The sequence below is a fragment of the Plectropomus leopardus genome, chromosome 13 (assembly GCF_008729295.1).
Source record: "Plectropomus leopardus isolate mb chromosome 13, YSFRI_Pleo_2.0, whole genome shotgun sequence".
NCBI classification, from domain to species: Eukaryota; Metazoa; Chordata; class Actinopteri; order Perciformes; family Serranidae; genus Plectropomus; species Plectropomus leopardus.
Genome location: NC_056475.1, coordinates 22,774,479 through 22,790,062, shown reverse-complemented (window position 1 = coordinate 22,790,062; position 15,584 = coordinate 22,774,479). Strand labels below are relative to the sequence as shown.

At 40.0% G+C, this 15,584-nt stretch overlaps 1 protein-coding gene across 1 annotated transcript in view; it reads right to left on the bottom strand.

The window, feature by feature from the left end:
* LOC121952440 (disks large homolog 4) overlaps positions 1–5,231 on the bottom strand; it is an 81,960-nt gene extending 76,729 nt beyond the window's left edge. Inside the window, exon 1 of the mRNA XM_042499122.1 lies at positions 5,136–5,231. Coding sequence (XP_042355056.1) covers positions 5,136–5,165 — 30 coding nt within the window. The 5' untranslated portion in view covers positions 5,166–5,231. The remainder of the gene's footprint in view (positions 1–5,135) is intronic.
* Positions 5,232–15,584: the final 10,353 nt, after the last annotated feature.

The following is a 15,584-nucleotide window of genomic DNA, read 5'->3' as shown; positions in this document are numbered from 1 at the left end:
ATGCCGAGGAGGAGGCGCTGCTTGATTTGTGAGTGGAGGGCTTTAGCTTAACTCCATTTTGGAAACTCTTAGAGTAAGATGCAGCAGCTATAAGCTCCTCATCCTTTATTTGCACACACAAAGATATAAATATTCATATATATTGAACCATGAGAACAGCTGGCAGGTTGAAAATAAATACCAATTTTAATGCTATAAGCCAAACCAGAGGAAGAGATGTCCACGTTGGAGCATGAGGCCATACATGATGCCAATAATATGCACATGGAGCTGCTGACTTTGACTACATCTTGTCAAATGTATAATTTATTTGAAGGAGCACTAACTAGGGAAGCCTAGAAAGTGCAGAGGAGGGGGGCGGGAGAGGAGAGTAGAGAGCAGCAAAGAGGAGAGTAAGCAGAAGAGGGGAAAAGGAGGTAAAATGAGATAAAGGAAAGAGGAGGCAGGAAGTGAGGGATTACAGAGGTGAAGGAGGCAGAGAGGACAAAAAAATGGTGGAACTGGAAATGTGAGAGCAGAGAAATGGAACGAGGGTGACAACAAGGAGAGGAGCGGTAATCAAAAGGAGTGTAAGACAAGCAAAGCAGCAAGAGTTAGCTGAAACATACTGTGTGTCCTCCTTTTCACACTGGAGATACATAATTGATTCTTTATTGCAATCGTTTTTTCCATCAGACATTGTGATAGCTTTAAGAGAAGTCGCTTTTTAAGAGCTTAAATCCCTTTTGCTGTGCACACCATCTTTGTTCTCGCCTCTCAAACATCAAACCGTCCTTCTCTGACTCAGTGCCATACAGGGAGGGAGAGTCAAAGGTATTGTCAGGCTCGCAACCAAATATAAATCCTGTGACGTCTCCTCGAGCTGATATGCCCTAATATTCCAGTTCTTAATGTTATGTAACGACACTTCTGTATGATGCACTGCCATCATATGTTGCTATTTATTATTTATTTTTCTCTGAGATGATAGTGTAGGAAGGAGCAGGAAATTATATAAGTCCAATTCAGCACTCAGTAGACATCAAATATGAATATATTACTTATACCTGGCAGGAATAGAAACTTTGAGTGTTTGTGTCTCTTTTATATATTAGATGAAATTATAACATGTTCAAGGTTGCATTGGAGCAGCTTCCACTCTACATCAGTCTTGATGACTTAACACAAACTCATCAGTATTTTTCAGAGTTAGTCTTTCCTAAAAGCTGGATTTTCCAAGGATTGGTGCTAGGATTTATGTCCATAGGTGCAGATGTAGGTGGGACGCAAGAGACACGTCCCCTTCAATATTTAGAATGTGCATTTTTCCTCTCTCAATAAAAACATAAATGTAGCAGAGGACTTAAGACTTAGAGCAGAGGACTTAAGAATGCAGAAAATTAAGTGTTTGCTCAAAATGTTCTTGTGGTGGACCTCCAGACAGCCGTTCTTATACGTGCCCCCTCAATTTTGATACAAAATCTACACCCTTAATAATGTCTCACATAACATGTCTCTGAGGCTTTGGGAGGCAGAACGCAATCTTACTTCAAATTTTATCCAGGCAAACGTTTGGAACGAAGGTGGGCAATAGGGGTGTAAATGACAAGCTTCCTCATAGAACAATATTAAACTGATACATCTGACAACAATACAGTTTTTGATAACATCATAAAATCTACCATGGTATGAGTTGAGGGATTCAGTTAAGGGGCCTGTGATCAATATGGGACCATATCAGTAAATATTAGGGATGTACAATAATATCTGCATGTCATCGGTATCGGCAGATATTGGCTTTAAAATGACATATTGAAATCGGCCAACGTGCTAATTTCTGCTGATATCACGAAGCGATTTTATTTAATTTTTTTAATTGACAAAGTGAATACGTACAAAACATCAACCTCAAGTCATTTTTCTACTTTGCACAATGAATGATTACATTCACAAAAAAAAGCACTGTATTTTATGTCGACATCTGCTGGTGGGTCATCGCAATAAGAGTATGCATAATATGATATTAATTTTACTACTGAAGTGACTTGATGATCACTAAAATTAGAAGGGGAAAAAAGTAGGTATATAGTATAGTAGCAGTATAGTATCGCTTATTGGCCAAATGAGTTGTTATATATCTGCATATCAGATATCGACAATAAATCCAGTATCATGCATCCCTAGTATATATCCTCATTCTCTTTTTCTTAGCTGCCTTCCATTGTCTGTGTACTGCTAGGCTCTGGCCACTGATGAATTTTTAGGAAGAAGGTGCACTTGGATGAAAATGTTGACGTCGCCATGCCATGGGAATTTCAAAATAAAGGTGAATCTTAAATATGAGAATATGTATCAAAATTTTCACTTTTTAGCCATAATATTGTATGGTTGATCACTGAATCGATATCTCAGTCCAGACAGATGTATCGTTACACCCCTACTGGACAATATATTGATAATGTATTTATCAGGATACAAGAATAAATCTATATTAGATTTTGAATACTGCAATATTGTAATTTTCTGAACTTACCAGACTGTTCTAGCTATTCTGCTATTTTCTTTTTCCCACATCATTATATTCACAGCACTGTACTTATTTATTTAAAAAAAAAAAAAAAACAACTCATGGTGTAATTATTTTGTGAAATCCAAATCAATCCTACAATATCATCACATTATAGATATCAAGGATTTGGTCAAAAATATTGTGATATTTTAATTTCTCCATATCACCCAGTTGAAGCTTGTCAGGGGGAGACACGTGTTAAAATGATGCCAGCATTATAAAGGAATATAAATATTTGCATAATTTTACCTTTATTGCTTCAAGGATAACAACATCCTTTTCAAATAATACTAACTTCCTCTTAAGTAAAAAGGGGTCTGTGTTAAGTGCTTGTTATTTTTGCTCACAGAATTGCACTTATTCTGCCTCTGTTTCTATCAAAAGAGTACCATTTATTGCTGTTGCATTGGAAATTCAAGGTTTAGGTAAGTTCCCCATCAAAACAACACAGTGGCTCACTGGGGAAGCCATTGAAGTCTAGGCTGAAGCTTGTATTGCATTGTGTAGTATTGCTTGAGCTGCTATTTGGCCAAGTTAAAGCAGCATTGAGCCCGGTGGTGTTTTAACTCGGTGTGCTGTGTGCAGTGTTATCAGATATTTGTCACTCAGTGGCTTCACTGTGGCTTCACCCACACAGCCAAACTTTGTTGCACAGGCCTGCACGGGGAAGCAACATTGTTCACATAACCTGCTCTACAGTATGTGGGTGTCAGGGAACAGCTCACCCAGGGAGCTGCTCACCCATCATCTGCTACATGATGGCAAGCCACACTCCTCACCTGCAATGCAGCCAGCCTCCATTAAAGTTTAATAACACATTTAAAGGAATACACCAAGTTTTTTGGGGCAAAATCCGACCCATGATCAAGCCAAATTTTGCACATGGGTAAGAGTGAATCTCCAGTTCTCTTGTGCATATCCAGTCAATTCACTTGATAGTGTTGGACAGCTGATTCTGTTTGGTTTGTGTGCTTAAAGTCACATGCAATGACATCACATTGGTTGATCAAAGACCTACTTTGCCAATCAGTCTGTGTTCCTTCACTCACTTTTTGTGCGTTAACTTTTCCCTTTTATAAACGCACCATCTGTCTCACCATCTCTTGGCATTAGTCGCGTATTCTTTGCCAGCTTTACAGTAAGTCTTTTCTCACTTTGATAGCGATGCAGGATTCTGGAACTGGTTTAGTGAAATATCCACTCAACTGTGGTCTTTAACTTACAGTGTTTTTTTGTTTTTTGTGGGGTTTTTTTGCTTCTCCTGGCTAACACAGTGAGTCACACTCAAGGCGAATAAAGATGCATGAGGGACTGATGTTACAGCCTTATGAAGAGATACCTCAACATTTCCATCTTTTTTCGCTTTCTTCTCACAAAGCGTTTGTCACACCGCAATCGTGTTGGGTAACAAAAATAGACTTGTAGCACCAACAGGCGCTTATCAGCTTGGAAGTTCGCCCATTAGAGGAAGATGTGAAATTTTGCTTTTATTTTTATCACATCGACAGATTTATCGCTCTTTAATGTAAACCTCCACAGTGTTATATCCTGTCTCACTGCTCATCTGACTGCACCTACCTATCTATGTTTAACTGACCAATAATCTCTGTTGCCAAGGAAACTGAGAGGTTGATAAGCAAATGAATGTAATGTGCCTCAGTTAAGCTCAAATTTATGTAATACATCTGAAAGGGGCCAGCTGCACTCACTTCTGCTCTACACATGCTTAAATTTTCAAATGATCCCCACCTTCACACAGCTGCCAGAGTTGCTGTGTGTGTTTCACACTTTTTGTCATCACTTCCTGCCAGAAGCTGCATTCATGTGCAGCTGCTACAGTGCATTGTTCACCTGTTTTTGAACCTGCAGGATTGTTGAAAAGCAGATTGTAGCCAACTGAACAAACAGGGTCTGACCCCAGAGTGAGTCTGGAGTTAAAAGCTATTTCATTTCTCATTTTATTATCCACTTTCATGAGCACGGCTGCCTCCATGGAGCGGCATGCTGTGTGCTGACGCTGAGCACATGTGTATGATATAACACATCGCTCATATCCTGTGTGTGAGGGGCAGATGTGTGCAGATGCACAGTGGATAGCTCTAAAATTGTGCCTATACGTTCGAGGTTAAGAGAAAAGCAGCTGAATATATGAGCAGATTAGCATGCAGGATGCCCTCCCATGGTCTCTCCCTGACATATTCTGCAGCTTCGGCATTGACACAAAGCCCCACACAAGCAACCCGAACACCGATTCTCTCCCGCTATTACTACATCCACGCAGGTCAGCCAGCTCCCCCTGTTTATACACTCACAAAGCATGACACAGAGTAGGAGATGCAGAGAGAGTGGGAGAGAGGGTCATCCAGAGAGGGAAATATCAAAGAGTGTGCTGGCTATACAACACTCAGGTAGCCCAGCTGATGTTTTTCTGATATATTCGAATCTCAAAAAGATCACAAAGATTTTTATGTCTCACAGAATACTTTTATAATTGACAGAAAGACGAGTGCTTCCTTCTTCTCTTGTAGCATCTCTCACTCTTTCTCACACACACGGAGCCAAAGTAAGGAACAACAGATAGGCTTACCTTTGTAGTCACAATGCAGAGGCAGTCCATGGTACTTAGAACAAAATATTGGGGTGTATCTCAACCCCCCCAACCCCCCACGACAGAGGGCTGAGACCCCACACCCCTCTCCCCAGCCTGCCCCACTCCTGCGCTCTCACTCTCGTCCTGCCTTTCCCCCCTTTTCTCTCCTTCCGTGAATCTGTTCTTTGACTAACTGAACCAGCGAGGGAAAGAGAGGATGGAGGGAGGGGGAAACATGAAAAGGGAGGGGGAGGGCCACAGGGAAATAGCGAGAGAGTGAGCGAAGAAAGAGAGAGGAGAGGAGAGAGGGTGGTCTCGGAATTTGGTATGAGAGAGAGAGAGAGAGAGAAAGAGAGGAGAAAAAGGGAAGGTGAAGGTATATCCGCTTTCTTTTGCTGAGGAGAAGCGGCAGGAAAAGAAAGAGAAAAGATGGGGTGAATATGAAAAGAGATGGAGGAAGGGGAGGATGGAGATGGAAAGCAGAGGTGGTGGGGATTAAAGAAAAAAGGGGGGGAGGGAGGTTCACACTGTGGAAAGAAAGAGAAACAGAGAATAAGACAGCGAAACGGCAGAGGATGGAGAGGAAGAACTGAGGGAGGGGACAGTGAAGGAGAGAGAAAAGGAGAGGGAGAGTGGGTGAGTGCGTGTGCGTGTGTGTGTGAAGACAGAGGGAATTAGACCGAAAGAAAATGTGTTGAGGAGGAGAGTGTGAATTACATATGCATCACAGAGAAAGAAAACACGAAACACCGCGAGAGCGACTTAAAGACGACCAAATCACACACACAGAAGAGCATTAAGATGTAATTAAAGTGAAAATGCACGAAGGTTTTGCTGCTTGTTGTAGCACTCTGCAGCTGTTGCCTTAGCAATGGTGCAGTTGTTGCCATGGCAATGGGGAGGCTTGTTGTCATATGGTCACCGTTGTAGTACCGAGGGCTGAGTATGGAATTCTGCATTGGATTTACACACCTGTGCATCATGATCTGTACATGTGTGTTTGTGTGTGTGCATTTGTGTTGAGGTGTGTGTCCACTAAATTAACATAATGACTAATATATTGCAGAGAACCATGAAGGACATATTTTAGGTCATATTTAAGTAAGTAATAACCAGAAATTATCTATTAAGTATTTGAACATTAACGACATATCCACGTGATTCAACATGTTTAAGCATGAAACTTTAGAAAAACAGTTTACAGCATTTTTTTTGTGATTTCTAGTTCGCTTTAACATCATGTTGACTGTTTTGTTTTGCTTAAATAAAATGGTGTAAAAATGCATGCTCTCATCTCAGCTGCACACTCTACCTTTAAGACTGTGGACCGTACCACTCAGGGTTGTGTAAAAGGGGGAACATGCTGCTTCACTGTCTTTGCATCATCAGTTCTATAATTGTACAAAATCCACCCCTAACCCCACCTCATCCCCACTTTCCAGCTCCCCACAATGCCGGAGCAATGGTGCAGCAATAAAGCAATTCTAAATGATGAACACACATTTATTCCCCGGGGTGAAGAGTACAGGCTTTGATCAAAATGTACAGTGCAATACAACAAACAGGCACTTACATCCACAGATGGCCGCATCCTACCGATGGCCGCGGTTATAAATACACTCACAGTCATGCTTTCACAAGTGTGAAGCTCTGTAATTAAATGCAGGGGTGGGCTACCTTAATTACTCCACTTCCACTCAATTACATACCTGCTAATCTACATTCAGATTAGTTTTTTTCTGTTTCTGTAGCATCTTTTTAACTCATTTTGCACTAGTTAACTCTAAACTTAACCAGAAAGCTAGACAGTGGCTTAATGTGATGTAGTTTAATGAGATATCCAGCGGAGATTCCAGGAGAGGTAGTTTAAGACGTTTTTCACTGTCTTCATATAACATTTAATAACTCCAACTAGCCCATAATCCCTTTTGACAACTCTATTTATTATACATTTAAATACTAAAGGACTTCAGCCAAGGTTTTTCACTGAGAAGATTGATCTTTAAAGTGAGTACTTTTGTCTGTTTTCTATTATGAATGAAGAGAGAAAGAAAAAGATAATGTGATAGTAGGGGAATATGTTAACGGGATTAGATATTTATTTCTCAAGAATTTTGTGTTTAGAATGCAGTTATTTTGTACTTTAAAACTTATAAACAATATCAGAAACAATTCAAAGTGCTGGAAAAATGTGCCACTGTTTTGTACTTATATATCATATTCATGAGCAGTGGAGAGACAACATTAAACCAGTTAGCATGCAGGAAAAACTGAACTATCCATTTCAGAAAGTTCACTTTTGTTTGGGGTGTAAGTTTGAGTATCTTAAGACATAATTTGAAAATATAAAATAAGAATTTATTTTATAACATGGCAATCATGGCGCCTTGAACTAGTGGTATAATGTTCTTTCAAGTGGCGATGTAGTAGTGCACCATTCAAATAAACACTAAATATGACTTGCAACAAATTCTCCAAATCATATGTTTGCTTGTTCAAAGTGTTTCCTATATTAGCATCCCAACCGTTTAGGTTTGCATGAGGAGAAGAATCATGGTTTTGCTTAACATAAGTACATTTGTTACTTCATTTAAGTTCGTAGTTAACCTCATTTTACATTCTTAACATAATATGACAGTGGGACTGACATATCCTGGATCAAGGTCCTTTGTCTGATTGACTCTGTCTTGCCTGATCTGTACTGGAAAGCTAATTTTGTCTGGTGAGAATAACGTGCAGCTCTCAACAGAGATGTGAACGAAGCAAGATGGCTCACGAATCACCAACTCTAAAAACTGTTATGTTTATTTCAGAATAATTTGTATATATCTATATATATATATGGATTGGGTGGTGGCTGACCCACCCATCCACCCCAGGCATCTACTTGAAAACAAATCAAAGGGATATTTATCACGATTACTTGTGTTAAAAAAAAAAAAAAAACAGAACTATTGGCTGATATATTGCTGTCATATGAGTGATATAAAATATGCAAATCCTCACTTTGGAGAAAATGGAATCTACAAATACTTGCCAATTTTATGGCAAGGTAAGTTGATTAAAATGATTCATCTATTATTAAAGGATAGGTTCACATTCTGCACCTCAAGTATGTCTTATAACAATTGTCACTGCTCATATGTGCATTGAAACTTGATGTCTTGATGTGATCTTTCTTCTCATGCATAAAGGCTGTTCCTGGCCATGCTTTAAATGGTGGACACAATCCACAAAATTCACAGTATCTCAGGTTATTATGAGGCTTCAGCAGCTTGAGTTAATCAAATCAAGTGGATATCTTCAAAATGTAAAGCATTTTGTTTTAAAAGATTTTTGAGCAGCAGGCGAGAGATGGTAACACAAAAAGGGAATTTCATACTTAAAAGAGGAGGAAGACACTCATTTCATTTGTCTAACTCAGACGGCTGAAGCCTCAAATTAACTATGTATTTTTGTCCTCCATCAATTACATTGAAAGTGCATCAGGAAGGAGTCTTTTCATGGCCTGTATGAAGAGGAAGAATGATGACAGAACGCAAAAACTATTAAAATACATGCAAAAATATTGTTTTGCAGGTGAAATGTTAAGACCTGGCCATGTGTTCCAAACTAATAAGGCGCAGATTTCACCTCAAAGCCAACTAACAGTAGAGCAGGAATACCCAATATTGATCTATCTGCTGAACCTCTGAGAGCCGTAACGCTGTTATCTTATAGTTTTTAGGGCTGCGGTCAATTGTTAACAAGAGCTTACTTAGTTCAGTTTAGCATGACCATCGCTGCAAGAAAACAGCCACATCAAAACCATATATCTACGCCATGTGGAATGTTTTTCAGTGTGGTTTGTGTTGTCATTAGTTGTACGGTCTGCACTTTGTGTATCTCAAAACAATAGATTTTGGTTGTTGGAGCTCAGACACCTGGCTTGTTTGTTGGCATGTTTTGGCTTTGACCAATGTCTGGATTGAGATCATTTTAGTTCACAGACGAATGAGTGAGCCTGCAACCTAGCTTAGCCTAGCTGTTACAGCTTAGTTGTGCTGTGTACTGGCCTGAAGTGACTTAACCACACTGCACTGAGAAAGCAAGAAGGTGCCAAAGAAGGCTTGTCCAGTTACGAAAAAGGAAGTCAAGGACATAAAAAGATTGCCGAACTTGTCGAGACATTGCAGGTATCGCACATAATAAATAAATTCTGCCCTTGACTTCTTCGTCCTCTCATGTTGGACCGAGGGCAGACTAGACTGTACAGCGACTCACTATCGCCTCTTGAGGTACAAGTTGTATTGCAAGACAGGACCGACGGGGTTAGCTGGTTAGGATGCTCATTTCTGTACATATGCAACACAATACATAGATGTCTTCAAAATATTGTCAAAACTGTTTCTTCGCATTCTGTTGGTAATATTAATTCATTTTTTGTGTGTTTCAGCTAAAATTCTAGTTTTATATTGTACATGGCACCTATGAGGCAGACTTGTCAAAAAAAACCAAACATATTCTTTTGTGTTGCCAATTTTTTTTTGTGTCCGCTAATAAATCAATAAACAAATCACATAAGAATAAAAAAAATGTATATCTCTACTTCACCCAGTGCTTCCCTCTTTAACATGGCAGTATTGTGTATTGTAGCAGGCTCCTGTGCTCTGTTGTACTACACTACTCTTGTCTAAGTGCCAGCAGAAATGGATTTACAAAATCACCTGTAAATGTCACAGATAATTAACTATATCCACTTATCTCTGACGACGTGACGTTTCTGTTTTTCATTTAGTGGTTCAAGCAGCGTTTGATGTGCCTTCAGCCTTCATAGCTGACTTATTTTGACAGCGTTGACAGCTTCTTCTTGCAGTACTAAACTCGTAAACTGAAATATCTCACACACAAACAAACAAAGCAAAATGGATTAAAATCCTCTGAGCAAAACTAAGGTGAAAGTGTTTTCTGTGTATTTCAGAAATGAGTTCAAGTACATGCCTGTAAATATTTTATCCATAAAATGGAAGCAAATCATATTTATGTGAATGCATATGTAAGTGTGTGTGTGTGTGTGTATCAACGTGGCCATTTGTGTACATTTCAGAATGTAAATGGTAAATATGAGCTTTTATGCATATGAAAGAAACTGTTTGAGTTATTGGCCACATACTGTACGTAGCAAATGTTTCTCTAAGAAGATGATCCTAATATGGCTGACCTGTATACACGATTATGTAATTCTGCTCTCGAGTGAGCAAGAAGCTCTGCACTCACATTTCCTCTGCCAAAGCTTGAGTATTCTCACATTCTCAAAGTTATGATTCTTCTGTTGCACACGATATGAGCTTTAACTGTCAGGAAAATGAGTTGCAGGAAAACGGCACAATATCGATGATAAAAGTATTTGAAAACCACAAACCTTCCATCGCCCCTACAGCACACCCACCCACACACACACACACACACACACACACACACACACACACACAGTCACACACTTACACATGCTGTTGAAAATATATCATGCTAGAGGTAGCAAAGAGAAAAACCTCTCCCCATGGACAGGCTCGAACACTGAGAGCATTTCCATTGATGTACATTCACAAACCTCCATTATGATCATTCTTGCAAATATTTGAAGAGCACTCACCCATAAATATGTTTCCTCCATCCTCCTGTGCCGCTTTGCTTAAACACTATAGTCTTTTTCCTGCCTCTGACCAAAAAGTAGGCCAAGGACAAACTGCTGGTCATCTAAACAGGCTAAACCCAAGCAGAACATCCAGATCATGGGGCTGCTGACTGGAAAGTGGCCAGATTTATCTTTAGCAGGGGCCAATTTTCATTAGAGCTGCCTTATTAAAATTTACATATATTATTTATGGCATTTGCTGATGATTACTTCTCAATTAGTTACGAAATAACCAGAAGTGGTGACTCAGAATATCAAACATTTAATCAAGACATACATATTTCTTTTAGTTAAGTGATGCAAGCATATGCAATTGATTGCTTATAGTATTATTCGTATATTAAAACTGGTCTTGTTGGCGTCTACCTCGCAGAATCTCCCTTTCCCTGGTCCAAAAATATTTAGCTGGCATAAAAACCGAGAGACCGTTTTGGAGTTGTCAAGGCCAAGAGACACCCACAGGTGTCTGCACGCTCATTCGAAGAAGTGTCACTTTTTTTGGTGTTGTTTGGGGGAATCATTGTGAAGAAGATTTTTGTGGCTGCTTGCCGGGTGCCTAGCTGCTCTCGGTTTTACAGCATGGATGTCATCACAACTTCCCTGACTATCCTCATCGCAGGTGATGAGTGCGATGTCTGAGCTCCTCAGGAAACAGGCTGCACTTTGCATTCTGGGATTTTTGTGTGTCCCAAGGCAGATGTTCCCTGATTTGGCTGATGTATGTAACATTTGTTTCTGAGCGACATAATTAAGGAAAAATCACACCAGATTGTTTTTGTATGCTGTGTACGTGCGTAGAAGGGGGCTTTGGGGTTAGTTAGATGCTCAGTGGAGCTGTGCACCTGCTAAACCTTTAACAGGAGGTGAGAATGGGAGTCTAAGTATATAATCACGCACTCACGGGAACCATACAGCTGTGCATTTTTATCTGATTATGTTACCTGTACTCTTTATTCGCAAGTATTTAAACACATAATGTACCCTAATTTCTTTGTCTGCTGCTTCTGACATTTTGAAAAAGGCAAGGTAATGTGTGGAGGATGAGTCAAACCCCAGCTTTAGAGCTTTGGTTAAAGCCCCTGAAAATGTGTTTCAAACCTCAGTATTTCTCTGTAAAATATAACAAAAATGGACACTATATTTGCAATAAGTGCAATACCCTTTTTTTTATCTAAATTAGCATGTATACAGGTATTTCAGATGCAGGAAAACCTGCTAAAAATTAGAAAGCAGTATGGAGACCAGTGAAAATGTTACACTAGTTACTTCTTTTTATATCTTTCAGTACCGACTATCTGAGAGCAATGTGACTGACTGAATTAGTGGTTGAGATGACAAAGACTTGCAGAAGTTACTGACAGTTGGGCCGGAAAAGGGGGGGAAATGAGTGTTTCCACCTGGGTGTCATGTTTCCATCACTGCCAATCAGACCTGGAGCCAATAAATACCCATGACTACAGCGTAATTTGTCCTAGGAATGAGTCCCGATTGTAAGCTTTCACACTAAAAACACACGCCAGATGTCAGTGCGTGTTTAGTAGGGTTTTTGTGCAGTGGGAAAGGGGCTTAAGTTTACCTCAAAATCAAAAGTAAATATTTTTCTCTCTACCCTGTAGCTCACCTAGCACTACTGAGCCAGCTAACGTTACAGCTCTGCTGAGAAGAGGAGCATTAATGTTTACATCTCATGCTGTCACAAGCACAAACCTCTCATCCCTGACTAGATGCACACTTCCTTCTGGATGGTGATGCAGCTGGCGAGTATATTTCGGTGGAAAGAAAACACAGTTGTTGTTCTGACATCAAACTGCCTACACAACATCATGATTTTCATGTCATGGTTGCCTGAAAGACACTTTGCTTTTGATATCTTTTTTTTGGTTTTTTTTGGCTCTGTGGGACACCATGAGCTGAATGCTGTCTCCATTGTATTGGAGAGAAGGCAGACATCTCTATGGCCGATATCTCCGAGACTCGGCAACTCACACCAAAACAGTTTAGATTGATAAATAGCAGTGAGTGAACTGTCCCTTTAAAGTTTGGTCGTGATGGGAGGCATATCTTTTCGGTGTAATATTCAAAACCAAATCTCACTCATGAGGACTGTGTGGGTGTAGTGGTCAGATTTGACTTTTGGTGGCCTGGCAACGTCAGTGGAACCCCTCACCTGTCATTAGATTTTGATTTAAATATTGTTAAATCCTGACATTGACATTTGCTGACTGAGCCCTGCTCAATTCATGTCAGTCAGAGGAGCACAAACAAAAATACCTATATAGAAATAAATGTGAAATGATGAAACCTGTTGACTGACTTAGGCAGAAAACGTCCATGCAGGTCCCCATTTCTCATTGTAAGAAGCTAATTGAAAAAATGAGTTTCAGGGCCTTTAAAGTTGAACATTAATGGAAAGTTTTGCTGCTGTTAATGTGAACACCATACAGACTGTATTTGATCTTTGCCGTCTACAGAGTATTTAACTGCCTCTTTCATTACTCACACTGGCAGAGAAATGGTTCGTCTTCAGCTCAGAGATGCTGTCTAACAGTGCGTACATGTACCAGCATGCTTAGCACATCAGTAATGAATCAGTTGTGAATAGTGCAATTCTTTTGAAAGAATTTGGTACTAATAAAAGAAAATGAGAGCTGTTAACATAGTTCAGAACACTTATACATCTCACAAAGCGATGGTGATGTGTGTGTGAACCTATTCATCCAATCACGCGTGGAGCGGAGATTGTGAAAAGCCACTTCATCATCAGTTTGTGGAATCAGTTAGACTCTGACTAAAGACCATCTCTTCAACATCACTGCTTCTACTGCCAGGTGGGCTTGATTGGCAGTATGAGCCTCACATCTTCTTTGTTGCGTTTTCTCAGCTGTGAATTCATTGCTTTGACAACATGTTATACAATAGAAAATATGTATGTCTACAAATAAACTGAGAAGTTGAAGTGGCCATCCAAAATGCTGCTCTGATGTCAGACTGCGCTCTGATACCACCAGGCGGAGAGCAAATGAAACTCAAACCTTCCCTGTGGTCCTTGATACGTCAGCAGGCGGTGGAAGTAAACCAGGCTGCCACAGAGAACACTGTAAAAGTGCTGTGGGTGTTATACAAATGCCAGCGCCATGACTAATGCATGCTGAAAATCTCTCAAAGGATCATTTAAGTTTCAAGTTCCTCGCTGATTTCATCTGGATGTCAAATCCATCAAATACAAACACAAAAAGGACAAAAACAATTTTACATGTATTTACCATTTGCAGCCAGATAGACAGCTTTGTAAACAGACAGCGCATTCAAACTACCTCCCGACTGCTCACTGTATGATTAGCCAGCTCACTTCCACTTGTCAGTGCATGCTGACGGCCCGGTGAAATGGCATTTGGCACAGTGGTAAAGCAACACCAGACACACAGTGAACAAGGTACTTCCCTGACTCACACCAGCCTATAACACACTGTATTGCAGTAACCTATCCCCGATGATTATTCCCACCAACCCACAGCTTGCTAATTAATAAGCAGCTGGGGAATTCCAAGTCTGCTAATACATTCACTTGTCCACTGCAGCGTGTAATGATATAGCTCACATTCATCCTCCTGGCATGTAACAGAGCTGGTGGTAGGAGTTGAGATGTTTTTTTCCAATTCGAAAGCCTTTAAATCTTTGCGTGTTAATCAGAAAAATACAGCACATTTGGCAATAGAAATCTGAATGGGATTAGCTAACCTTGTGTAAGTGTTTAAGCTTTTAAATTGGTGTGGAAAGGTGTGGTGGTGGAAAGCCTCAATTACGCCCACATAATGGGAAGGAGAGATGGATAAAAAGGAAGCGATTTATCATCTGAACATTGGTATTGGCCGATATTCGCCTTGTTGCATGCCACTGACCTATCAACAAAATAAGATGGCATTCACCAATAGCAGTAGCCGATGACTACCATGGTGACACGCCAAATTCGTGCTGCCCAAACAGCAGAGCTGGAGATTGACAGTGTTCTGTTGTCCCAGGGACAACAGAAAACGTCTTTAGGATGAACGCAGATCGTCCCCAGGGTGTTTGCGAGATTAAAGAATGCAGTAAACTCAATATTCTTTCCCTGATAATGCTAAATTGTGAACAACAACAGGGCACCAGGTGGCTCAGTTGGTAGGGCAGGCGCCCCATGTGCAGAGGCTATGTCCTTACTGCAGCGGCTGTGGGTTCGATTCCAGCCTCAGCCCATTGCTGTTATTCATCCTCTCTTTCTCTCCACCTTTCACACTTAAGCTGTCCTGTCTGAATAAAGACAAAAAAGCCTGAAAAATAATTCTTAAAAAAAAAATAATTACAAATTGTGAACAACGAATCTGTGTCAACATCAACAGGAGGAGAGCTAGTTAACATTATCGGTTAGCTGTGAACCGCCAGCCACTGGCTGGAAATAATTGCTGAAAAAAGGTTGCATTGTGTTATATTATGATGCATTTAAGCTCAAATTAGTACAAAATAGTATTATGATAGAATTGAATACGATATACTGCCCCTGTAGGGAAAATTGTGTGGGAGTCTCGTGCTGTGCCCATAAATGCCTTCAGTCACAATAAAACAAACCACTATTAACAAAACAGCACTAGCTGTACCAAGTCACACTTATACATTGCATATAATCCAGTTTAAACATACAAAATATTGCACATAAGTAGCGCATAATACATCCCTGAAGGTATAATTTTATGCTATCATGATGAAATCTTGTTAAAATTATTTTTTTAGCAAGAAAC